The 25,888-nt window shown below is 41.7% G+C and overlaps 1 protein-coding gene across 1 annotated transcript in view; it reads left to right on the top strand.

Annotated features, from left to right (window-relative positions):
- ADGRL3 (adhesion G protein-coupled receptor L3) overlaps positions 1 to 25,888 on the top strand; it is a 961,109-nt gene that overhangs the window by 79,568 nt on the left and 855,653 nt on the right. The window contains exon 4 of the mRNA XM_056570909.1: positions 15,661 to 15,770. Within this exon, the coding sequence (XP_056426884.1) occupies positions 15,661 to 15,770 (110 nt within the window). The remainder of the gene's footprint in view (positions 1 to 15,660; positions 15,771 to 25,888) is intronic.

The following is a 25,888-nucleotide window of genomic DNA, read 5'->3' as shown; positions in this document are numbered from 1 at the left end:
CTTCTCTGGGCCCCGTGCCCGCAGGGGCCGCCCGTCACATTCGGGACATCACGGTGTCCCGAAAAATCATGTTAAGTCACCAGCGGCATTACATCTTAAGTGTTCCGACCAACGCTCCTCTCCGGTCCCTGGACCTACTGCTATGGCCCATAGGCCATAGCAGTAGATCGTGACCCCGGACCGGAGGAGTGGTGGTTGGAACACTGAAGTGGGGCAGTAAACAGGCATACAGCCTCCAGCCATACATTGTATATGGCTGAAGGCTGTATGTCTGTGGGGGAACTGTACTGCAGCTAATGTGGGGGAACTGTACTGCACACCTAATGTGGGGGAACTGTACTGCACACCTAATGTAAGGGAACTGTACTGCACACCTAATGTGGGGGAACTGTACTGCACATCTAATGTGGGGGAACCGTACTGCACACCTAGTGTGGGGGAACTGTACTGCCAACCTAATGTGGGGGAACTGTACTGCCAACCTAATGTGGGGGAACTATACTGCCAACCTAATGTGGGGGAACTATACTGCCAACCTAATGTGGGGGAACTGTACTGCACACCTAGTGTGGGGTAACTGTACTGCACACCTAATGTGGGGGGACAGTACTGCACACCTAATGTGGGGGGACTGTACTGCCAACCTAATGTGGGGAACTATACTGCACCTAATGTAGGGAACTATACTGCACCCAATGTAGGGAACTATACTGCGCCTAATGTAGGGAACTATACTGCACCTAATGTAGGGAACTATACTGCACCTAATGTAGGGAACTATACTGCACCCAATGTAGGGAACTATACTGCGCCTAATGTGGGGGAACTATACTGCACCTAATGTAGGGAACTATACTGCACCCAATGTAGGGAACTATACTGCGCCTAATGTGGGGGAACTATACTGCACCTAATGTGGGGGAATTATACTGCACCTAATGTGGGAAGCTATACTGCATCTAATGTGGGGGAACTATACTGCACCTAATGTGGGGGAACTGTCGGGGGTGGGGGGGGCATCATAAGGAAGTGCTCCGTCTTCCAGGCAGCCTTAAAGGAGTAGTCCAGTGGTGATTCAGTGGTGAGCAACTTATCCCCTATCCTAAGGATAGGGGATAAGTTGCAGATCGCGGGGGTCCGACCGCTGGGGCCCCCTGCGATCTCCTGTACGGAGCCCCGACAGCCCGCGGGAAGGGGGCGTGTCGACCTCCGCACGAGGCGGCGGCCGACACGCCCCCTCAATACAACTCTATGGCAGAGCCGAAGCGCTGCCTTCGGCAATCTCCGGCTCTGCCATAGAGATGTATTGAGGGGGCGTGTCGGCCGCCGCCTCGTGCGGGGGTCGACACCCGCTATCTCGGCGGAGAGCCGGGGCCCCGTACAGAGAGATCGCAGGGGGCCCCAGCGGTCGGACCCCCGCGATCTCAAACTTATCCCCTATCCTTAGGATAGGGGATAAGTTTTTCACCACTGGACTACCCCTTTAATCTGGCCCTGGAGTCAAGGCATTTTTTTGAGAACAGACATCAAGTATGTGAACTAAGATGGATGGTACTGGAGGAGGTATCGGGATCAGGTAGTGAACATGTTAAAAAAGAAACTATTACAGCAGGAGGTGTTTTGGATATCCAGGTTGAATGCACTGACTCGCTCGGAATGGCATTAATGAAAACTTTTATTTTATTTTATTTTAATGTATTTTTATGATTGTAGGACTATTTTCTTAAGATGTTTACATTGTATATGTGTTTTTAATTATAGACGTGAAAACTTGAGAGAATAACTATGTACCATGGTGGAGTGTGCACAATTGTAGGCATGACAAAGGGATTTGATCCTGAAACGTTGCTGCTATTGCTCACAGGCTTGTAAGCTCTCTCAATCAGTCCGGAAGACAGGCTGGATTATCGGCGTGGGATATTGAAGCTCCGGCTGGAGCAATGGACTTTTTTGATAAAGCCGCATCCATGAAGGTTTAATAGAGACTTTTTGCATTTGGGTGAATATCCTTTTTTGTATCCTGAAAATTACAAAACAGAAATTTTGTATCAAATTAAAAGAAGATAAAGCATATTATTCATAAGATACGTGTGTGACTTTGTGTACATTTTTGAGCGTCCAAGGTTTACACTAGCAACACCAGTTTTGCAAAAGTGATGTAAATTTCATGTTTTATATCAAAATTTTTGCAGGGAGAGTGTTATTTAATCAATTCTTGAAATATTAATATTAATTATTGGCAAATGATAATTAAAATTACATTTTTTTCCTTTTCACGGTCACTGCATCTTCACTCACACCTCTGGACATGTTTCATCCACATAGTTATCGCTTGTTTGGGCAATAGTGATCATGGAATATTACGTGAGATGCTTCTGCCAGAGTTTTCCGGGGTTTATAATTTGGCACCAAACTTGGCAATTTTGATGCCAAACTCTGCAAAATACCCCCAAAGTGTCACGAAAATAAACTCTTGCAAAGCAGCAAGAGACCCTTAAAAATGTCAGGAGAAAAAAAGTGTGATTGTTTTTACTTAAACAGAAATGACAGTAGGTTTTTAATATGTCCCCCGCTGTTCTGTTTCCTTTGTTGACCTTGGTAGTTACTTACGTAATCACATGATCACAAGGAAGCTGGACTTTGGACACAGCGTGTGGCTCTACTCTGGTAAAGTCAGGGGTATGATAAAGTGAGTCCCCTAGACTTCTGTTGCAATTTGTAATCCATTTGTTTTGGTACAACTGCATTGCAATAGCTATAACATTTGTATTTTTCTGACAGCTGAACCACATTTAAGCTTGTTTTTGTGTGAGACAAGTTGAAGTTTTCAGTGGTTAAATTTTTTGGCACAGGAAAGTGGAAGGGCGCATGGGACCAGTGTCAGCGGTAAAAATTATGTCTACTCTATTTTACTAAAGAGAAATATTGCTTTCTACTCTTACTCTTCAAGGTATTTACAAGTACGTTAATTGGTATTGTGTTATCCCCTTAAGGACTCGGGGTTTTTCCTTTTTTGCATTTTCGTTTTTTCCTTCTTACCTTAAAAAAATCATAACTCTTTAAATTTTTCACCTAAAAATCCATATGATGGCTTATTTTTTACGTCACCAATTCTACTTTGTAATGACATCAGTCATTTTACCTAAGAATATACGGCGAAACGGAAAATAAAATCATTGTGAGACAAAATTGAAAGAAAAGAAAAAACGCCATTTTGTAACTTTTGGGGGCTTCCATTTCTACACAGTACATTTTTCGGTAAAATGACACCTTCTCTTTATTCTTTAGGTCCGTAGATTAAAATGATACCCTACTTATGTAGGTTTGATTTTGTCCTACTTCTGGAAAAAATCATAGCTATATGCAGGAAAATTTACACGTTTAAAATTGTCATTTCTGACCTCTATAACTTTTTTATTTTTCTGCATATGGGGCGGTATGAGGGCTAATTTTTTGCGCAGTGATCTGAAGTTTTTAACGGTACCATTTTTGTATTGATAGGACTTTCATTCATTTTTTCATGATATAAAAAGTGACCAAAAATACTTTGGAATTTTGGAATTTTTTTGCACGTACGCCATTGACCGTGCAGTTTAATTAACTATATATTTTTATAATTTGGACTTTTCTACATGCGGCGATACCACATATTTTTATTTTTATTTACACTTTTTATTGCAATGTTATAGCACTCATAGGGGGCTATAACACTGCACACACTGATCTTTTACATTGATCAGTGGTTTCTCATAGGAAACCATTGATAAATGATTCTGTGGCTTGACTGCTCATGCCTGGATCTCAGGTACTGAGCAGTCATTCGGCGATCGGACACCTGGAGGCAAGGTAAGGGACTCCCCTGCTGTCTTACAGCTGTTCGGGATGCCGCGATTTTGCCGCGGACATCCCGAACAGCCCCCTGAGCTAACTGGCAACAATTTACTTTCACATTAGACGCAGCGTTCAACTTTGAACGCCGCGTCTAAAGGGTTCATAGCATGCGGCACTGCGATCAGTGCCGCACGCTATTAGCCACGGGTCCCAGCTGTTGTTAGAGGCCGGGCCCGACCCGCTATGATGCGGGGCCATGCCGTGGCCCCATGTTATAGAACGGGAGCAGACTCAGGATGTACATTTACGTCGTGGGTCCTTAAGAGGTTAAGGGACACTCCAGTGGAAAACAATTTCTTTTAAATCAAATGGTGCCAGAAAGTTAAACAGATTTTATAAATATGTCTATTATAAAATCTAAATCCTTCCAGTACTTATCAACTGCTGTGTGCTTAACTGTCCAGGGGTGCTCTGGACAGTTCTTGACATGGACAGAGGTGTCAGCCAAGAGCACTGTCGTCAGACAGAAAAGAACAACTCAACCTTCTCTGTAGTATACAGCAGCTGATAAGTACTGGAAGGATGAAGATTTTTTACTAGATGTATTTGCAAATCTGTTTAACTTTCTGAAGCCTGTTGATATGAATATTTTTTCTACCAGAATACCCCTTTAACCTCTTAAAGAAGCAGGGCGTACCTGTATGCCCTGCGCCCGGTATAAAATGCGGGATCACACCGTCATACTGGGTCGGTCCTGACTGCTAATGACAGCCAGGACCCTGGGCTAATAGCGTACATCCCCTATCGTTGTGACGCGCGCTATTAATCCTTTAGACGTGGCGTTCAAAGTTGATCGCCGCATCTAAAATGAAAGTAAAAGCTTCCTGGCAGCTCAGTCATGCTGATCGGGACCATCGCGAGGAAATCGCGATGTCCCGATCATCTAGAACGCGAGCAGAAGTCCCCTCACCTGCCTATGTCGCGTCCAATCGGCGATTGATTGCGACCACCGATTACACTGATCTTTGCCGTGTCAATGCACGGTAATGATCTGTGTATGAGATCGGTATGTGCAGTGAAATAGCCACCGGGGGGGGGGGGGGGGGCTATAACACTGCAAAAAAAAAGTTCATAAAGAACAGATCCAACAAAAAACATTGTTTTTTTAAATATATCCCTCAATACCTAATCCTGACCATGTACATCTAATTTTTATGTGTCTCACCTTTATTTTTTTTATTACACTTTTAATTTAGCTCACTAGTCTGAATTCCTCTCAAAGGGAGGGGGCGTTGCCTCACTGTGGAGGCCTCCGCCCCATCCCTCAATATGCTGTCTGCTCACATATCCCCTAGCACAACTCCCAGCTTGTCCTCACTGACAGTAGCGGGACACAAGCTGAAAGTGGGAGGATTTTTCCTCCAGCTGTGAGCCCTGAGCTCACAGCTGTCAATCAAGGAAGTGTGTCCATGACATAGGTGATGACGCATGGACACAGCAGGACTAGTATGTGTCCAAGCAGGCAGGGGGGGTAGTTGTTGGCTTTTTCAGTATGAAATACAGAACATTTTCTAATGAAAGCAATTGCAAAACCTATTGGTATTGGTGCTTTACGACATATCAAAAGTTTTTTTTATCTGACAGTGCACATTTAACACCTATGTTAACACATTTAATATGTGGTATCGCTGCATGCGGAAATGTTCGTACTATAAAAATATATATAGTTAATTAAACCACACAATCAATGGCGTACGCGAAAAAAATCTAATGTCCAAAATAGCATATTTTTGGCCACTTTTTATATCATGAAAAAATGAATAAAAAGCTATCAAAAAGTCCGCTCAATATAAAAATGGTACAGATAAATACTTTAGATCACGGCGCAATAAATGAGCCCTTATACCGGCCCGTACGCGGAAAAATAAAAAAGTTATAGGGGTCAGAAGATGACAATTTTAAATGTATACATTTTCCTGCATATAGTTATGATTTTTTTTTTAAGTAATTCAAAATCAAACCTATATAAGTAGGGTATCATTTTAACTATATGGACCTTAAGAATAAAGATAAGGTGTCATTTTTACAGAAAAATGCACTACCTAGAAACGGAAGCCCCCAAAATTTACAAAATGGCATTTTTTCTACAATTTTGTCGCACAATGAATTTTTTTCCACTTTGCCGTGGATATTTTGGTGAAATGACTAATGTCACTGCAAAGTAGAATTGGTGGCGCAAAAAATAAGCCATAATATGGAATTTTAGGTGCAAATTTGACAGCGTTATGATTTTTAGAAGGTGATGAGGAAAAAATGAAAATGCAAAAACGGAAAACCCCTGCATCCTTAAGGGGTTAAATCACCCTTGAGAAAGTTGCCATTTGGGCAACGGAACATGTGGGACATTTGTTTGGCCATCTTTCCAAGCAATTTACATCATGTCACTTTCTGTACTTCTGTCTATATCCTGCCACGTCTCCTGATGTCTGACATCAGACTTATAGATAAGGTATACCTTATCCATTTATTTATAGTATTGTACAGTATTTGTTATACTATAGGGATTACTTACCTTGATTTATAGCCATTGTTGTACTACTGGATTTTTTAGTGGGACTGGGGGCCTTTCAAGCCGCTGCACAACCTATTCAGGGGAGCACACATTTTTCTTATTATTTGCTGTTATTTTTGTTGCATCATTATCACTAGATTCTGCAGTAGGTTACAATTCTATTACAGGAAATAGGACGCACTTTCTTTGTTGTTCACAACTGCATAGGGAATCTGGCCCACTTGAAGGTGTGCTGTTTAGGTGTGCTTGTTGGTAGACCTGTTATAAATTTCTTGTGTATTTTTGTAAGTACTGTTTATCTCATCAATAAAATATTTACCATTTTCTACTTCTTGTGTGTGTGAGCTGTATATGAGGTGTTTGCTGTTTTTCTTGCTTGTATAGTTGTTTTTTGGAATCCCCGCTCAGCACCCCATCATACAGTATTTGTACTTCAGACTGAGTCCCTCCTTTTTGTGTTATATCGATGTTAATTAAATCATTCTCCAGAATATATATTTCTGCATTATTAGGTAACACCTTGCTAGTATCGGGCTGGGCCCCCTTTTGCCTCCAGTACTGCCTTTCTACAAAATTCTGGAAATATTCCTCATAGATAGTATCAGTTGCTGCAGATTTGTCAGCAGCACATCCATGATCTGAATCTCACATTTCACCACATCCCAAAGGTGCTCTATTGGATTGAGATATGGTGACTTTGTAACATGGTGCATTAACCTGCAAGAAGCAGCAATCGGGAGATGGGTACACTGTGGTCATAAAGAGATGCACATGGCCACCAACAATACCTGTGACAGGTAGGCTGTCACCTTTAACCCCTTAATGACCAAGCCCATTTTCACCTCAAGGACCAGGCCAATTTTATTTTTGCGTTTTTGTTTTTTCCTCCTCGCCTTCTAAAATCCATAACTCCTTTATATTTCCATGTACAGACCCATATAAGGGCTTGTTTTTTGCTTGACCAATTGTACTTTGTAATGAAACCTCTCATTTTACCATAAAATGTACGGCGAACCCAAAAAAAAAAAATTTTTTAGGGAGGAGATTTAAATGAAAACCAAAATTTTGCACATTTTGGAGGGTTTTGTTTTCACACTGTACACTTCACAGTAAAAATGACGTGTTCTTCATTCTGTGGGTCAATACGATTAAAATGATACCCATGGCTAGATACTTTTATATTTTTGTACCGCTTAAAAACAATCTTAAATTTTTTTTTGTACATAATCAGTAATCTAAAATCGCCCTATTTTGACCACCTATAACTTTTTCATTTTTCCGTATATAGGGCGGTATGAGGGCTCATTTTTTCGCCGTCATCTGTACTTTTTTTAGATACCAAATTTGCATGTATAAAACTTTTAGATCATTTTTTATTAAAAAATGTTTTAATAAAATGTGACAAAAAAGCAGCATTTTTGGACTTTTTTTATTTTTTACGTTTACGCCATTCACCGTACGGGATCAGTAACATAATATTTTGATAGTTCGGACATTTACGCACGCGGCGATACCAAATATGTTTTTTTTTTTTTTTTTTATTACGCATTTTGGGAGTAAAATGGGAAAAACTGACAATTTTCATTTTTATTGGGGGAGGGGATTTTTCTCTTTTTTTTTACTTTTTATTTTTACATTTATTTTTTACACTTTTTTTTTTTTTTACACTTTTTATGTCCCCATAGGGGACTATCTATAGCAATAGTTTGATTGCTAATACTGTGCAGTGCTATGTATAGGACACAGCACTTCTCAGTATTATCGGTGATCTTCTGCTCTGGTCTGCTCAATCGCAGACCAGAGCAGAAGACCCCGGGAGACGGCCGGAGCTAGGTAAGGGGACCTCCGGCTGTCTTGCTGGATGATCGGATCCCCGCGGCAGCGCTGCGGGTGATCCGATCATCCAATCAAAGTGCCGCAGATGCCGTGATCTGTATTGATCACGGCATCGGAGGGGTTAATGGCGGACATCCGCGCTATTGCGGATGTCGGCCATTACGGGCGGGTCCCCGGCTGCTGCTAGCAGCTGGAACCTGCCGTGTATGACGCGAGCACCCTTCCGATGCTCGCGGTCATACACAGGACGTAAATGTACGTCCTGGTGCGGGAAGTCCCGCCAAACCAGGACGCACATTTACGTCCGTTGTCGTTAAGGGGTTAAACGATGCTTGATGTGTGCCAAGAAAATGTCCCCCCACACCATTGCACTACCGACATCAGCTTGAACCGTTGATACAAGGGCGGGATGGATCCATGCTATCATGTTGTTTACGCCAAATTCTGAAAGATGCAGCTGGAATCGGGACTCATCAGGCCAGTTTACTGTTTGGCCTTGTAATTTAACCTGGGTGCAATTTTGTGTTGCTATTCATAAATCAAATAAAGGATCCCAAGGATCAATGACCCAAGCCCATTGGGCCCAGTTGCAGTTTAAAAAAAAAAAAAAAAAAGCTATTTATAGCTGGCTGAGACTTGTTGTACCTTACCAGTCACCCCATAATGCGTCATTGGTCCTTTTTATTAATTTATTGTACTGTAAATAATCCATTTTCGATTTAAACATTATTTCTGACATTGATTGGGATAAGCAGGTGTTTATTCACCTCCAAACAAAGGACAGCTCATGGCCTTTCCTATGTTCTTTGACCTAGTATTTGTGATGGTCTGTTTATTTTGTTTATAAGTTTTACATGTACAGGTTCTTCTAAAAAAAATTAGCATTTTGTGCTGAAGTTCATTATTTTCTATAATGTAATTATAAAAATTAAACTTTCATATATTTTAGATTCATTGCACACCAACTGAAATATTTCAGGTCTTTTATTGTTTTAATACTGATGGTTTTGGCATACAGCTCATGAAAATCCCAAATTATTATCTCAAAAAATTAGCATATTTCATCCGACCAATAAAAGAAAAGTGTTTTTAATACAAAAAAAGTCAACCTTCAAATAATTATGTTCAGTTAAGCACTCAATACTTGGTCGGGAATCCTTTTGCAGAAATGACTGCTTCAATGCGACGTGGCATGGAGGCAATCAGCCTGTGGCACTGCTGAGGTGTTATGGAAGCCCAGGATGCTTCGATAGAGGCCTTAAGCTCATCCACAGTGTTGGGTCTTGCGTCTCTCAACTTTCTCTTCACAATATCCCACAGATTCTCTATGGGGTTCAGGTCAGGAGAGTTGGCAGGCCAATTGAGCACAGTAATACCATGGTCAGTCAACCATTTACCAGTGGTTTTGGGACTGTGAGCAGGTGCCAGGTCGTGCTGAAATATGAAATCTTCATCTCCATAAAGCTTTTCAGCAGATGGAAGCATGAAGTGCTCCAAAATCTCCTGATAGCTAGCTCCATTGATCCTGCCCTTGATAAAACACAGTGCCCCAACACCAGCAGCTGACATGGCACCCCAGACCATCACTGACTGTGGGTACTTGACACTGGACTTCAGGCATTTTGGCATTTCCTTCTCCCCAGTCTTCCTCCAGACTCTGGCACCTTGATTTCCGAATGACATGCAAAATTTGCTTTCATCGGAAAAAAGTAGTTTGGACCACTGAGCAATAGTCCAGTGCTGCTTCTCTGTAGCCCAGGTTAGGCGCTTCTGCCGCTGTTTCTGGTTCAAAAGTTGCTTGACCTGGGGAATGCGGCACCTGTAGCCCATTTCCTGCACACGCCTGTGTACGGGGGCTATGGATGTCTCTACTCCAGACTCAGTCCACTGCTTCCGCAGGTCCCCAAGGTCTGGAATCGGGCCTTCTCCACAATCTTCCTCAGGGTCCGGTCACCTCTTCTTGTTGTGGAGCGTTTTCTGCCACATTTTTTCCTTCCCACAGACTTCCCATTGAGGTGCCTTGATACAGCACTCTGGGAACAGCCTATTTGTTAGAAATGTCTTTCTGTGTCTCACCCTCTTGCTTGTGGGTGTCAATGATGGCCTTCTGGACAGCAGTCAGGTCGGCAGTCTTACCCATGATTGCTGTTTTTAGTAATGAACCAGGCTGGGAGTTTTTAAAAGCCTCAGGAATCTTTTGCAGGTGTTTAGAGTTAATTAGTTGATTCAGATGATTAGGTTAATAGCTCGTTTAGAGAACCTTTTCATGATATGCTAATTTTTTGAGATAGGAATTTTGGGTTTTCATGAGCTGTATGCCAAAATCATCAGTATTAAAACAATAAAAGACCTGAAATATTTCAGTTGGTGTGCATTGAATCTAAAATATATGAAAGTTTAATTTTTATCATTACATTATGGAAAATAATGAACTTTAGCACAATATGCTAATTTTTTTAGAAGAACCTGTATGTGAATTTCTCACACAAGGTTTATCCATGTTTTTGGTAGAATCTTTCCGCTGCCTCACCTAAACAGTTTGACATTTCCAGGGGTGTTGTCTAAGCAGGCCCCTGGCCTTATCCTTTAACCCCCATTCAAGTTGGGTTCGTGGGCAGCGTACTGATGTATTCAGCTGGTCAGGGTTGGCAGAACAGGTTTGTAGTAAACAGAGTCATACATTAAAGAGGCAAATTAGACACAGAAGGAGCAGGCAGGAAACTGAAACAAAACCATATGCAGAGATAGATCCTTAGTGTAACACAATGGAACCTTTGCTAGAGCAAGGTGGAGTGGTTGTGTCTGATATGGGAGGTGATTGTAAGGGGAAGAATCTGGATGTGCTCACTAGTCTTTTAAAAAATCATGGGCACGTACCCTGTGGGCGTCACCGACACAGACAGGAGCATATTCATGGCAGTGGAAAGGAGCAACAACCAAGTGGCGTGGATTAGAAGTAGTCCAGCAGCTATAGCAATTGGGAGAAACAGTATGCTGGTGGGAGTAGACTGGCGACTTTACAATGAGTTCTTAAATTCAGCAATGACATATTGACAATATGATATTTACATTATTTTATTATACAAATAATGCACAGAAATGGCCTTTCCTTCTATGGAAAACTTCACCTTTATCAGGTTTTGTTGTTTTGACAGTCAGAGAAGACCTGCATGCAACTCTATGCTTACCTTCAAATCTGCCGATACTGCAAACGCCAATTTGAAAACTGCTTTAATGGACACATTAAACCTAGTGTCTAGATATTTACTTGCCTATTCAGGCTCCAGTGACCCTTATGGACTACTAGGGACAGACATGTGTTAATTGACAATCATATTCATAGTTATGGTCAGGGCTGTATTTGCCATTGGGTTGGGTTCCTAGAGCAGCAATGTTTAGGGGCTAACACTTAAATAAAAAAAACACATTTCAAAGTATCTGCTGCTGCCTCAAAACAACTATAAGCAGCTAATGTGTCACATCTGCTAAACCAGCAGCTTATACGCACACCCAGCCTGCCCTGTGCAAGTATTATTGTGAGAAGGCAGAGCTTGGCAGCTGGCTTCCATTACCAGGGAATGGGACTCTCTCTAACTTTGGGCCACAGCACATAACCGAGCAGCTGAGGACAGTGCTCGGTAGCTCCCTTATATCCTGAGCCCTGCTGTCTCTCCCTGTAGGTTAAGGACAAAGATGGAGTTGGCAGATTCTCACTAAAAGAGTTGAGGTGGAGGTCTGCCTCATTTACCTCCTGCTGTAGGTTCATTGCCTCAACTTGTCATGCTGTAAACTGTGAGTGGCTGCTCCTTCCTGCACATACAGGACACCCAAGCTATCTATGGCAGGGACTTGGTGGGACTCCTATGCATAATACAGTTTCCAGCACCCCAGAGATCAGTTAATTTGAAGAAGGCATAGCACTGCTATGAGAGCCTCAGCCTCTTCAGTGTTTACCAGTCTTTGTGCTTGCATCATATGTACAAAACTACAGTACAGTTCCCTGCTACTCGTAGGAGAAGTATCATGTAGAAAACATTTTATAAGACTGGATAAGCATTTTAAAAGAGAGTGACAGAAGTTGACAGTAGGAGACAGGATAATAAGAAGTAACAGAAGGCGGCATAACATGATAGTAAATAACAAAGGGTGACTTGGAAGTAAAGATGGCAGCAAATGCAAAATGAAGGAGCAGAACCAACACCTAGAAACATTCCTTCTGGTTAGTCCACTACAATTTTTATTATGTCTTGTCCGGTCTTTTAGATGCATCCACAAATGTCGGAATTGCTGCAGGGGAGGCCTTGCTTTTGAGTCCCAAAAAATAACAGCATATGTGCAGAAACATGTAAGAAATACACATAAAACTGAAAAGTTATTGTATCTCTGCCTTCATTTTTTAGTTTTGTTAACGCTGTTAATGCTGTAAAAAAAGCAATAACAACAAAATAAGGCCATACTACAGGGGTGTTGCTAGGTCTCCAAAAGTCTAGAGCCCATAGCCCAGCCATCACCCTAACCACTCTCTCAGACACACTCCTAACCACACTCAGCCTCCTTCTTTAATATTCTCCCACTACTGTACACAACACACTGCACATACACAACCAACAATCCATTCATGGTTTATGGAGCAGTTCCTTTCCACAGAGAATGCATGAAGCACTGGTCCACTCTCTTCATTTATGGGGACATTACTCCTCTATTCTGTTGATTGGTGGGTGTACCATCAGTTAGATCCCAGCAATCAACTTGATATCCCCTATCCTGAGCATTGGGGAATATTTAAAATGTTGGGAATACCTCTAAGACCAATAATGTTATCAGTCTTTCACCTGAGTTTAGGAGGACATCCTATACTGGCAAACTGACAACAACCACCATCATTTCCACCACAGACCATACCCAGAAACTGAGCCACCTGAAAAAAAAAACCCTGCCAGACATCATACCCTATTAATATAACACTGCCATACACTGTTCCATCTGAATATAACCTTGTCAAAAACTGTACCCCCTGCCACACACTATCTATAGTTATAATAATACTGCCATAAACTGTTTCTTTTCAGTTAGGCTGAATCCCAACCTTGCACCGTCCTCCTCCTGACCCCTCAGCCCTTCTCCAGACCTCTCTGCCCTTCTCCTCCAGACCCCCTCAGTCTTCCCTCTCCAGACCCCTCTATCCGCCTCCTCCAGATCCCTCTGTCTGCCTCCTCCTCCAGACCCCTCTGTCCAACTCCAGATTCCTCTGTCCACCTCCTCCTCTAGACCCCTCTGTCTGTCTCTTTCTCCAAACCCCTTTATCTGCCTCCTCCTCCAGACCCCTCTATCTGCCTCCTTCTCCAGATTCCTCTGTCCACCTCCTACTCCAGACCCCTATGTTCACCTCCTCCACCAGACCTCTGTCTGCCTCCTCCTCCAGACTCCTCTGTCTGCCTTATTCTCCACACTCCTCTGTCCACCTCCTCCTCCAGATTCCTCTGTCCACCTCTTCCTCCAGACTCCTCTGTCTGCCTCCTCCTCCAGATTCCTATGTCCGCCCCCTCCTCTAGACCCCTTTCTGTCTCCTTCTATAGACCCCTCTGTCTGCCTTCTCCTCCAGACCCCTCTGTCCTTCTCCAGACCCCTCTATCTGTCTCCTTTTCCAGACCCCTCTGTCCTCCTCCTCCAGACCCCTCTATCCTCCTCCTCCAGACATCTCATCTATCATACAAATCTATTATATACATTCATGCATACATCCATCATACATGCACACATCTATCATGCATTCACAAATCTATCACACTTACATCTATCATACATACATACACTTATCAAACAAACATGCAAACATCTATAATACATACACATATCTATCATACATACTTCTATCATACATACACACATCTATCTATCATACACAAACCTCCTTTGCATACCTTTACCTTAAGGTGGCCAGTCTGGCGGCATTTGGCATGCCCATGTGCGGCATGTAACTCCCCAGAATCCACCGCTGCATTAAAGCAGCTGTGACAATTATAATAAAGCCTGAGACACGGGGCATTAGGCACCAGACCAGGGGCTACAGCCCCTCCTAGCAATGCCCCTGCCGTACTAGATCCACTGCATGTCGGATACCAATTGCTCCTAACTTCCCAGACTTTAATGGACTCCATCAAGTTTCTGTCATGGTACCTGATGTTTCGTTTGCCATTTTCAGTGGAAATTGTTGTAAAGCTCCTTACAGAACCTTTGATATAGGTGTCATCCTAGCCTTAGCTAAGAACAACACTACCCTTAAAGGGGGGGGGGGTACTCCGACCCTAAGACATATTTTCCCCTATCCAAAGGATAGGTGATAAGATGTCTGATCAAGGGGGTCCCACTGCTGGGGACCCCCGCAATCTGTCATTCCACACCCATCTTTGTGAGCTCTCAGCAGCGCTGGAGGCTCCGAGTGTGATGCGTTACGACCACGAGGTCGGAGTATCGGGACGTCACACGGGCCGGAGTCGTGGCATCAAGGTACTCCGGCACTGTGGTCGTAACGCTTCACACTCGGATCCTCCAGCACTGCAAAGGTGGGTGTGGAATGACAGATTGCTGGGGTCCCTAGCAGCGGGACCCCACGATCAGACATCTTATCCCCTATCCTTTGCATAGGGGATAAGATGTCTTAGGGCCGGAGTACCCTTTAACAAGAGTCAATACTCTCATCCTAAGCATCTTGTGTCCATTGATCCCTCATGCGTAACTGCCTTTTGTTGTAACAGAAGTTAACTCAGAGGAAGGAACTCTTGGCAAAAGAAATCTATAACAGATTGCTACTACTGAAAGAAATGAACAGTAACAATGATGCATAATTCTTATTATTTTCAAACATGTCAGGAAAAAACCCAAATATGATTATGTTGTTCATCATACAATAATATATGCTGCACAATGAGATTTTGGTTGAGAACCATTGCTTATTTATTCATGACACCATGGGTTCCCAAAAATAATATGTAATAGTAGTAAAGAGGGACGAGAGAATGTTATGGTAATATGTCATGGTAGACCTGTCTGAAAATGAAAAGTGGTGTAAACACCAAAAGTCTCACAAACCAGTAGTGTCTGTGACACACATGCCTGAGTTTATCTTGTTAAAATTACACTTCAGCCCTATTCACATCAAACTGTGGCCCTACATTTGGCTTGTACATCACGAAAGCTTCCAACATTCATACTAAAAGTCTCCATGAGGCGGTTGTCAGAAAAACATTATTTTGGGCTTTGTCTGGATGCAAAAAATAAACTATGAAATAGTGCAGAAAGGGGAATGTTAAATGAATAGGGCCTCTCCAAAACATTTTTGGAGAGTTCAGATTGTACTATTTTTTTTTTTTTTAACAAAACATGAAATAACTTGACCCTTTAAACCTAACTTTTGATTTCAGATGCAATAATCGGACTCAGTGTGCTGTTGTGGCTGGACCCGATGTATTTCCTGACCCCTGCCCAGGGACCTACAAATATCTAGAAGTTCAGTATGAATGTGTTCCTTACAGTAAGTACTTCTCTTAAATAGTTTCATTTATTTTTGTATGATACCTGGCATATTCGGTAAAATGTTTTTTAAGTGTTTTAATGTAGCCATCTTTGTGAGTGTTTTATGGCAAAAAACTGGACAGCAGTCTGTCAGGGAGAATCAGGGAATAATAAAAAATTAGCCCACATACCGCCCCCTACGTGAAAAATTAAAAACGTTATAGGGGTGACAATGATGACAATTTGAAACATATTGATTTTCGTTCTTGTAGTTAGGATGTTTTTCAGAAGTACGACAAAATCAAACCTATATAAGTAGGGTATCATTTTAATCGTATGGACCTACAGAATGTCATTTTTACCGAAAAATTTGCTACGTAGAAACGGAAGCCCCCACAAGTTACAACATGGCGTTCTAATTTTGTCGCAAAATTATTATTTTTTTTTATTGTTTCGCCGTAGATTTTTGGGTAAAATGACTCATATCATTACAAAGTAGAATTGGTGACGCAAAAAATAAGCCATCATATGGATTTTTAGGTGCAAAATTGAAAGGGTTATGATTTTTAAAAGGTAAGGAGGAAAAAATGAAAGTGAAAAAATGGGAAATCGCTCGGGGTTAAAGGAGAACTCTGGTAGAATTTTTTTTTTTTTTTTTTCAAATCAACTGGTACAAGAAAGTTAAAAAGATTTGTAAATTACTTCTATTTAAAAATTTTAAACCTTCCAGTACTTATCAGCTGCTGTATGCTACAGATAAATTTGTGAACTTCTTTCCAGCCTGACCACAGTGCTCTCGGCTGACACCTCTGTCCGTGTCAGGAACTGTCCAGAGCAGGATAGGTTTTCTATGGGGATATGCTTCTAATCTGGACAGAGGTGTTAGCAGAGAGAACTGTTGTCAGACAGAAAAGAAATTCACAAATTTCTCTGTAGTATACAACAGCTGATAAATGCTGGAAGGATTAAGATTTTTTTAATAGAAGTAATTTACAAATCTATTTAACTTTCCAGCTCCAGTTGATTTAAAAACATTTGTTTTCTACTTGTTTCCACCGGAGTTACCCTTTAACCCCTTGGGGACAGAGGGTTTTCTGTTTTTGCACTTTTGTTTTTTACTCCTTACCTTTTAAGAATCATAACCCTTTCAATTTTGCACTTAAAAATCCATATTATGGCTTATTTTTTGCTCCACCAATTCTACTTTGTAATGACATCAGCCATTTTACCCAAAAATCTACGGCGAAAAGGAAAAAATAATCATTGTGCGACAAAATTGAAGAAAAAATGCCATTTTGTCAATTTTGTGGGCTTCCGCTTCTACGCAGTACATCTTTTGGTAAAAATGATACCTTATCTTTTATCTGTAGGTCGATACGATTAAAATTATACCCTACTTATATAGGTTTGATTTTGTCGTACTTCTGGAAAAAAATCATAACTTCATGCAGAAAAATTTATACGTTTAAAGTTGTCATCTTCTGACCCCTATAACTTTTTTATTTTTCTGCATACGGGGCGGTATGAGGGCTCATTTTTTGCGCCGTGATCTGAAGGTTTTAGCGGTTCCATTTTTGTATTGATCAGACTTTTTGATCGCTTTTTATTCATTTTATCATGATATTAAAAGGGACCAAAAATCCGCTATTTTGGACTTTGGAATTGACCGTGGCGTACTCCATTGACCGTGCGCTTTAATTAACAATATATTTTTATAATTCAGACATTTCCGCACGTGGCGATATCACATATGTTTATTTTTATTTACACAGTTATTTTTTTTTTAATGGGAAATGGGGGGGAATTCAAACTTTTATTAGGGAAGGGGTTAAATGATCTTTATTCACTTTTTTTTTCACTTTTTTTTTGCAATAATATAGCCCCCATAGGGGACTATAACACTGCACACACTAATCTTTTACATTGATCAAGGGTTTCTCATAGGAAACCATTGATCAATGATTCTGCCACATGACTGCTCATGCCTGGATCTCAGGCACTGAGCATTCATTCGTCGATCGGACAGCGAGGAGGAAGGTAGGGGACCTTCCTGCTGTCCTACAGCTGTTCGGGATACCGCGATTTTGCAGCGGCGATCTCAAACAGCCCAATGAGTTAGCCGGGAGCAGTTTACTTTCATTTTAGACACAGCGTTCAACTTTGAACACCGCGTCTAAAGGGTTAATAGCGTGCGGTCAGTGCCGCGCGCTATTAGCCACGGGTCCCGGCTGGGCCCAACCTGCGTTATAGAAAGGGAGAGGGCGGAGGGTATACAGGTACGCCCTCCGTCCCCAACAGGTTGATGTGCCCCATGTGACCCGCTGAATGATACTTACATGTCCCCGCCGCCCCGGCCTGTCATTTCGCTGCTCCTCTGCTGCCGCTGCCCTGCGCCGTCGCTCTCCATCGCCGTTATCACATCGCCACTCGCGTTTCCCCGTCGTCCAATAGGAGAGCAACTGCCCCGTCGTCCAATAGGGCAGCGGCGACGTAGTGATACGGCAGCAGAGGAGCGGCTAACTGATGGACCGGAGCAGTGAACTGACGGGCCAGAGCAGCGGGGACATGTGAGTATAATCCATTGTAAGAATCCCTCAGCATACGATGGTTTCAAAAAACGATGGTCTGCCTGGAACCAATTACCATAGCATGTTGATGGAACACTGTACTTTATTGTAAAAAAAATAAGTTTTCTATGTTTTATTTGTATTTTATAAAGCTGCCACTAGGTGTCTGCCTACTTGTCCAGAGCACATTTTCCCCCCATCTTTTGCACAGACTTTAGACTCCTGCTGGCTTGGCAGAATTCCAAAATCAGGAAATGCAGTCTGGAGTGCTGAGTGGGGTGTGTGCAGCCTTAGCCAATCATATCTCACCTCACACACTGAACTGCTCTGGGCTGTATGTAGCAGAGTGAGCGAAAAAGTTCTCCCCTGTATGGCTTCAGATAATGTTATGCCTGCTGGGTATTGCCCCTTCCTAGTCTGTTAATCTGACTGAGCAGAAAATACAGAGCAATATCAAGAGATAAATATACAAGGACAACACCCCTGGGGATAGGACAGCTAGTCAAATTTGTATATGTGCATAAAACTATGTCCCCAGAGCTAGTATGTGGACCGTTCTGTTGTGAACTCCATAACAACATTGCAACAAAAAAGAAAGAGAATCGGAGTCACTTATACAAACAAGTACCGTGTCCAAGTTACAAAGACAATGCAAGCAAGATAAAAAAACATATAGTATGAGGAATACAGCAAATAAAGGTGATATCACCGGCTCTGCCCACTAAAATGAGTATATACTCATAAATTGTACAAATAACATACAGTGCGTATCTAGGAGCAACCAAAGACAGTAGTCAGGTTGCAGTATGTAAACATCAACAGTATATTATATATATATTGCACCTATATATCCATAGCACCAATGACAACAAACCTCTCAGTGAGGTAGAAGGTGCTGCAAAAGACAAAGTGTCATGTGCATAAAAACATAATGATGAAAACAAATACCAGATACAGAAAAATGAGAATATTACCAAGTGAGAGAGGCAATTGGGCAGACACCGGGATAGCGCCACTCCAACGTACGTTTCGGTACGTCACCTTCGTCTGGGAGGGGCTCTATCCAGGTCCATGTGTCTATTTATGTACGGAACCACCAATCAGCGCACTAACCTGGAAGTTGAATTCAGCAAACACCTGTGGCAACCAGCGGCGCATGCACACCGTCGCGGAATCCGGAAGCGGCCGCGTCACATGATCGCGGCATGCGAAATATCACATGACTGCATCATGACGTAGGCGCGACCGCCCGGATCCCCGGCGGCGTCGGACCAGCGCATGCGCACGTGCAACAAGCGCAGTGGCTGTAATACATAGAGCACACTGAAGCTGATTCTGGAAGAGACATTGCATACATAACATAAATAATAACATATAAGGAGCACATAATGGCATAATTAGGCAGAACTCTTACATTAGATATGTCATAAATGTATTTTGAATCAATATACACATAGTTTGTATTGTGGGTACATTGAGTCACATCTGGACCAAAAAAGTTTTTTTTTAGACTGTTAGTTAAAGCACTATAGGGGGCACAAAAAACAAAAATATCTATACCAGTACATCATATTATAAGGTATAATGCAGGGTAATATATGTATAGTGTAAATGACTAGGGAATAGTAACAGACGAATAAAGACCGATTTAATGTTACAATTAATATCAATAAATATTACAAACAATATTAATAACAATTACTGTTGCAAAAATTTGTGAATAATATGGGGATAAAGTAGGTTTACAAGGAGATGTGAATGTGAGTGTGTTGGATTAATTGCAAAAGAGATGTATGAAAGTAAGAAAAATGTGATGGAGTGATGTGTGATAAACAATTAGGTAAAGAAATATATGTTTTATGAGGGAACAAAAGAGTGTATAAAAAATGCACATTTTTGCAATTATGCTCAGGCTGCCGCAATTAAACTAAATAAACTTTGACTTAACCTTCTGACACTGCCCCGGTGCTGCTGGTATGGCTCTCCTGGCCTCCTGTCTTCTTCCTTCCCCTGGGGTCATACTAAGCTGGCTGCAGATATGTCCCTCCTTGGCCAGTGATAGGCTGAGCAGCAGTGTGATGTACAGTGGGGATCAAAAGTTTGGGCACCGCAGGTAAAAATTTGTATTAATGTGCATAAAGAAGCCAAGGAAAGAAGGAAAAATCTCCAAAAAGCATCAAATTACAGATTAGAGATTCTTATGTCAACAAAAGTTAGATTTTATTTCAATCATTTGCACTTTCAAAATAACACAAAACAAAAAAATGGCGTCTGCAAAAGTTTGGGCACCCTGCAGAATTTATAGCATGCACTGCCCCCTTTGCAAAGCTGAGACCTGCCAGTGTCATGGATTGATCTCAATCATCATCTGGGAAGGTTTTAAATGCCCACACTCATCTGACCTTGCCCCAACAATCAGCACCATGGGTTCTTCTAAGCAGTTGTCTAGAAATCTGAAACTGAAAATAGTTGATGCTCACAAAGCTGGAGAAGGCTATAAGAAGATAGAAAAACGTTTTCAGATGTCAATATCCTCTGTTCGGAATGTAATTAGGAAATGGCAGTCATCAGGAACAATGGAAGTTAAAGCAAGATCTGGAAGACCAAGATACTTGTACAAATATGGTCTTCATGGAAGAGTCATCAGAAGAAAACCTCTCCTACGTCCTCACCACAAAAATCAGCGTTTTAACTTTGCAAATGAACATATAGACAAGCCTGATGCATTTTGGAAACAAGTTCTGTGGACCGATGAGGTTAAAATTGAACTTTTTGGCTGGAATGAGCAAAGGTACATTTTGAGAAGAAGGGGAACAGAATTTAATGAAAAGAACCTCTGTCCAACTGTTAAGCATGAGGGTGGATCAATCATGCTTTGGGGTTGTATTGCAGCCAGTGGCACAGGGAACATCTCACGAGTAGAAGGAAGAATGGATTCAATAAAATTTCAGCAAATTTTGAATTCTAACTTCCTGCCATCTGTAAAAAATCTGAAGTTAAAGAGAGGATGGTTGCTACAAATGGATAATGATCCTAAACACATCTCAAAATCCACAGGGGATTACATAAAGAGGTGTAAACTGAAGGTTTTGCCATGGCCTTCACAATCTCAACAGACAGCCCAGAAATCTCAAAGAACTGGAAGACTTTTATAAGGAAGAATGGGCAAAGATACCTCAAACAAAAATTGAAAGACTCTTGGCTGGCTATAAAAAGCGTTTACAAGCTGTGATTTGGAGATTTTTCCATCTTTCTTTGGCTTCTTTATGCACATTAATACAAATTTTTACCTGGGGTGCCCAAACTTTTGATCCCCACTGTATTGTATAGAAGCAAACTGAAAGATGGCACTCACCGAATCTTGCAGGACTCCTTTTCTTTATTGTTTAACGTGCATGACGGCAGGTGGGGGAGCACAGGTTAGGATGCAGGTGCATTCTAAGTATTAAAGGAAAACTGTCAGCTTTCTCCCGCCGCGCCGTTCGCCCGTTATTTTCTAATCAGGTGCTAACTGGCACTCTGACGTCAGTGCCGGGCCGCAGCGCCGCCCAGCTCATCAATATTCCTCCCCTCTCTCTTCATTACAGAGCGGGGAGAAGAGGGAGAGGCGGAGGGAGGGGAGGAATATTGATGAGCTGGGTGGCGCTGCGGCCCGGCACTGACGTCAGAGTGCCAGTTAGCACCTCATTTGAATATACAGAAAATAGAATATTAAGGCCGAACGGCGCAGCGGATCAGGGCAGGGTAATGGTCAAACCGATCAGCGTCCCCCGCACTACCAGCCAGTTCCGCTGGTTAGTGCGGGGGGAGAAAGCTGACAGTTTTCCTTTAAGACTGGGGCCAGCTTTCTTCCTGGAGCCTGGGCCCAATACATCACACTGCCGATCAGCCTATCACCGGCCAAGGTGAGACATTGCTGGAATAGCCCTTTAAAGTGTTCCTGTAATTAGAAAAAACTTAATATAATGTAGAAAATAACATTATATGTATATTTGTTTATACATTGGTTAAAAAATGTGTATATTATTGTCCCTGCAGCTATTAGACTACTTTCACACTGCCCCCCATCAAAACGTCCGTTAAAGTCTTTTTTTTTTTTTTTGTGCCTTTAACAGCTGGTCTGATGACGAGGCACAAAGTTCAGTGTGACGCACGTCATACTGCCGTGTCATAACGGCAGTGTGAAAGGAGCCTTACCTGTGTGTCTCTGTGAGGAGACCAAATACAGGAAGTGTGGGTGGACAAGCAGGGCTCTATACACTGAGGACAAGGAGGGCTCTGTACACTGAGGACAAGCAGGGCTCTGTGCATTAAGGCTCTATGACACACTCCTGGCTCACACATGAGCAGGATAATTGACAAGCCAGAAGCCTGTACAGAGCCCTGCTTGTCCTGCCCACACTTCCTGTATTTGGTCTCCTCACAGAGACGCAAAGGCAATAGCTGCAAGGACAACATTTTTTCAAATATACATTTTATGGTATCATCTACATTAAAAAAACATTTTTGATAACAACAGATACACTTTAAAGGGGGCATACAGTACAGACCAAAAGTTTGGACACACCTTCTCATTCAAAGAGTTTTCTTTATTTTCATGACTATGAAAATTGTAGATTCACACAGAAGGCATCAAAACTATGAATTAACACATGGAATTATAGACATAAAGTGTGAAACAACTGAAAATATGTCATATTCTAAGTTCTTCAAAGTAGCCACCTTTTGCTTTGATTACTCATTTGCTCACTCTTGGCATTCTCTTGATGAGCTTCAAGAGGTAGTCACCTGAAATGGTCTTCCAACAGTCTTGAAGGAGTTCCCAGAGATGCTTGGCACTTGTTGGCCCTTTTGCCTTTATTGGGCTCAGGTCTGGTGACTGTGGAGGCCAGGTAATCTGGCGCAGCACTCCATCACTCTCCTTCTTGGTCAAATAGCCCGTACACAGCCTGGAGGTGTGTTTGGGGTCATTGTCCTGTTGAAAAATAAATGATGGTCCAACTAAAAGCAAACCGGATGGAATAGCATGCCGCTGCAAGATGCTGTGGTAGCCATGCTGGTTCAGTATGCCTTCAATTTTGAATAAATCCCCAACAGTGTCACCAAGTACCGCCACACCATCACACCTCCTCCTCCATGCTTCACGGTGGGAACCAGGCATGTAGAGTCCATTCGTTCACCTTTTCTGCATCGCACAAAGACACAGTGGTTGGAACCAAAAGATCTCAAATTTAGACTCATCAGACCAAAGCACAGATTTCCACTTGTCTAATGTCCATTCCTTGTGTTCTTTAGCCCAAACAAATCTCTTCTACTTGTTGCCTGTCCATAGCAGTGGTTTCCTAGCAGATATTCTGCCATGTAGGCCTGATTCACAGAGTCTCCTCTTAATATTTGTTCTAGAGATGTGTCTGCTGCTAGAATTCTGTGTGGCATTGACCTGGTCTCTAATCTGAGCTGCTGTTAACCTGCGATTTCTGAGGCTGGTGACTCGGATGAACTTATCCTCCGCAGCAGAGGTGACTCTTGGTCTTCCTTTCCTGGGGCGCTCCGCATGTCAGCCAGTTTCTTTGTAGCTCTTGATGGTTTTTGTGACTACACTTGGGGACACTTTCCACCTAGAATATGACATATTTTCAGTTGTTTCACACTTTTTTATGTCTATAATTCCACATGTGTTAATTTGTAGTTTTGATGCCTTCAGTGTGAATCTACAATATTCATAGTCATGAAAATAAAGAAAACTCTTTGAATGAGAAGGTATGTCCAAACTTTTGGTCTGTACTGTATGTAGCTGACAAAATTCTAAGTGGATTTCAGTGCCTTCATTCTTAAAATCTTTAGCATTCCCTGTTTCACAGCAGGTTTTTTCTAGATTTCAACCTGTGTTTACAGGTCTCTGCTAATACCATTTTCCAAGAGATATGTCTTTATGTTGGTATCAAATTCTACTGCTGCATTTTATTAAATTTTTTGCTTAACAGGAAAATATTTACACAGAGGGTACAAATTCAGAAAAATAATTTCCCAGTACATACAATACCTACAGATGATTTGGGGCTCACTTATACTTCCATATGAAATTACTGAAACATGACACAGATTATATTGTTTATAATTGCATTCATTTTAGTTCCATATTTTATTCACTTTTGTTCCATATTTTGTTATAAGTTGCCTGTTTTTCATTCATATTTGTTATATATGTCTTTTTGCTAAACAATTAGCATTTTTTGCTAATTTGGTAAAATTACTGAAAACAAATGTTTTTTAAAAAAATGGAACAAATACATACATTTAAAATTTAATCTATTGACCTTTACGAGCTAAAAACAGTACCAATGTAGATGCATTGGAACATGCTGCATTATGAAAAAAATGAAATGCAAATACAAATGCACGTATAAAAGAACACAAATTTGAATAACACCAGTTAAATGTCTTTGCACTGAATATAAATCTTATATATAGACGTGTGAATGAACCTTAAAACTGAAGTTTTTAATTTATAAGACTTTGCTTCAGGCTACATAAATGTTTTTTGTCAGGGTGACACGCCATGAACTAAAATTAGTTTTGTTAAAATACTGCTAATTTACTAGATTCCTTGTCCTTTCACACAATCCTAGGCCACATTCACATCATTATTCATGTTTCTTAGACACAGATAGGTGTGTAAAATCTTAAAATCAACTTCCAGCAGATATGTGCTCGGATCAGCATGGTCCCCATTTAATTCAACAATGTGTGCGGGTAATTTTCTGAGCACGTACGAGTTTTGTCTCAGAATAAAAATTACAGGAAAGCATGCTTTTCAGTCTGAGGCAAAACTTGTATACTTAAAGGGGTACTCCGGTGGTTAAGATTTATGGCTATATTCAGGGGTGTGGAAATAAAAAAAAAAACTACTTGTCCAAGGGACTAAAGCGGAACACAATCTACTTGCCCCTCAAGAAAATCCACTTGTCCTGGTAGATAAAAATAATTTCAACCAAAATAGTCTGATCCACCCCACTAGACCACCAGGGATGGTTATAAGATCCCTTTAGACACTGCTGTCAACTTAGACAGCAGTGATCTAATGGTTTAATAGCGGCCGCGGTGATTGCAGCATGCCAGGCTATTAGCGGCGGGAGAGCTGTAGCTCCTTTTACACCCGAGGCAAGCCCCCCCCCCTCCATCTGACCCCTATAACTCAAATTTTTCCACATACAGGGATGTATGAGGGTAATCTTATGTGCCGGGATCTGTAGTTTTTATTGGAACCATTTATTATCAGAACTTTTATTAGGAAAGGGGCTTAGGCTGCTTTCACACTGTGAAATAGTCCCGTTTAGGAACTTCCGCCATGCAGTCATTTTTCCGCCACGATGTCCCGTCACTATATAACGCCCGTAATGAATTACGGGCATATGCGGGTGCAAACGGGCAGTTACAAAACCCAATAGGCTGCAATGCAATTTAGTCACGGACGTCAGGGGTTTTGTAACGGCCGGGTATCGCCGATATAGTGACGGAACTTCTGGCGGAACTTCCTAAACGGAACTATTTCACAGTGTGAAAGCAGCCT

This window comes from Hyla sarda, chromosome 1 (assembly GCF_029499605.1).
Source record: "Hyla sarda isolate aHylSar1 chromosome 1, aHylSar1.hap1, whole genome shotgun sequence".
Taxonomy (NCBI): Eukaryota; Metazoa; Chordata; class Amphibia; order Anura; family Hylidae; genus Hyla; species Hyla sarda.
Note: the sequence above shows the minus strand (reverse complement) of the source record. Positions and strands in the feature narration are given on the sequence as shown.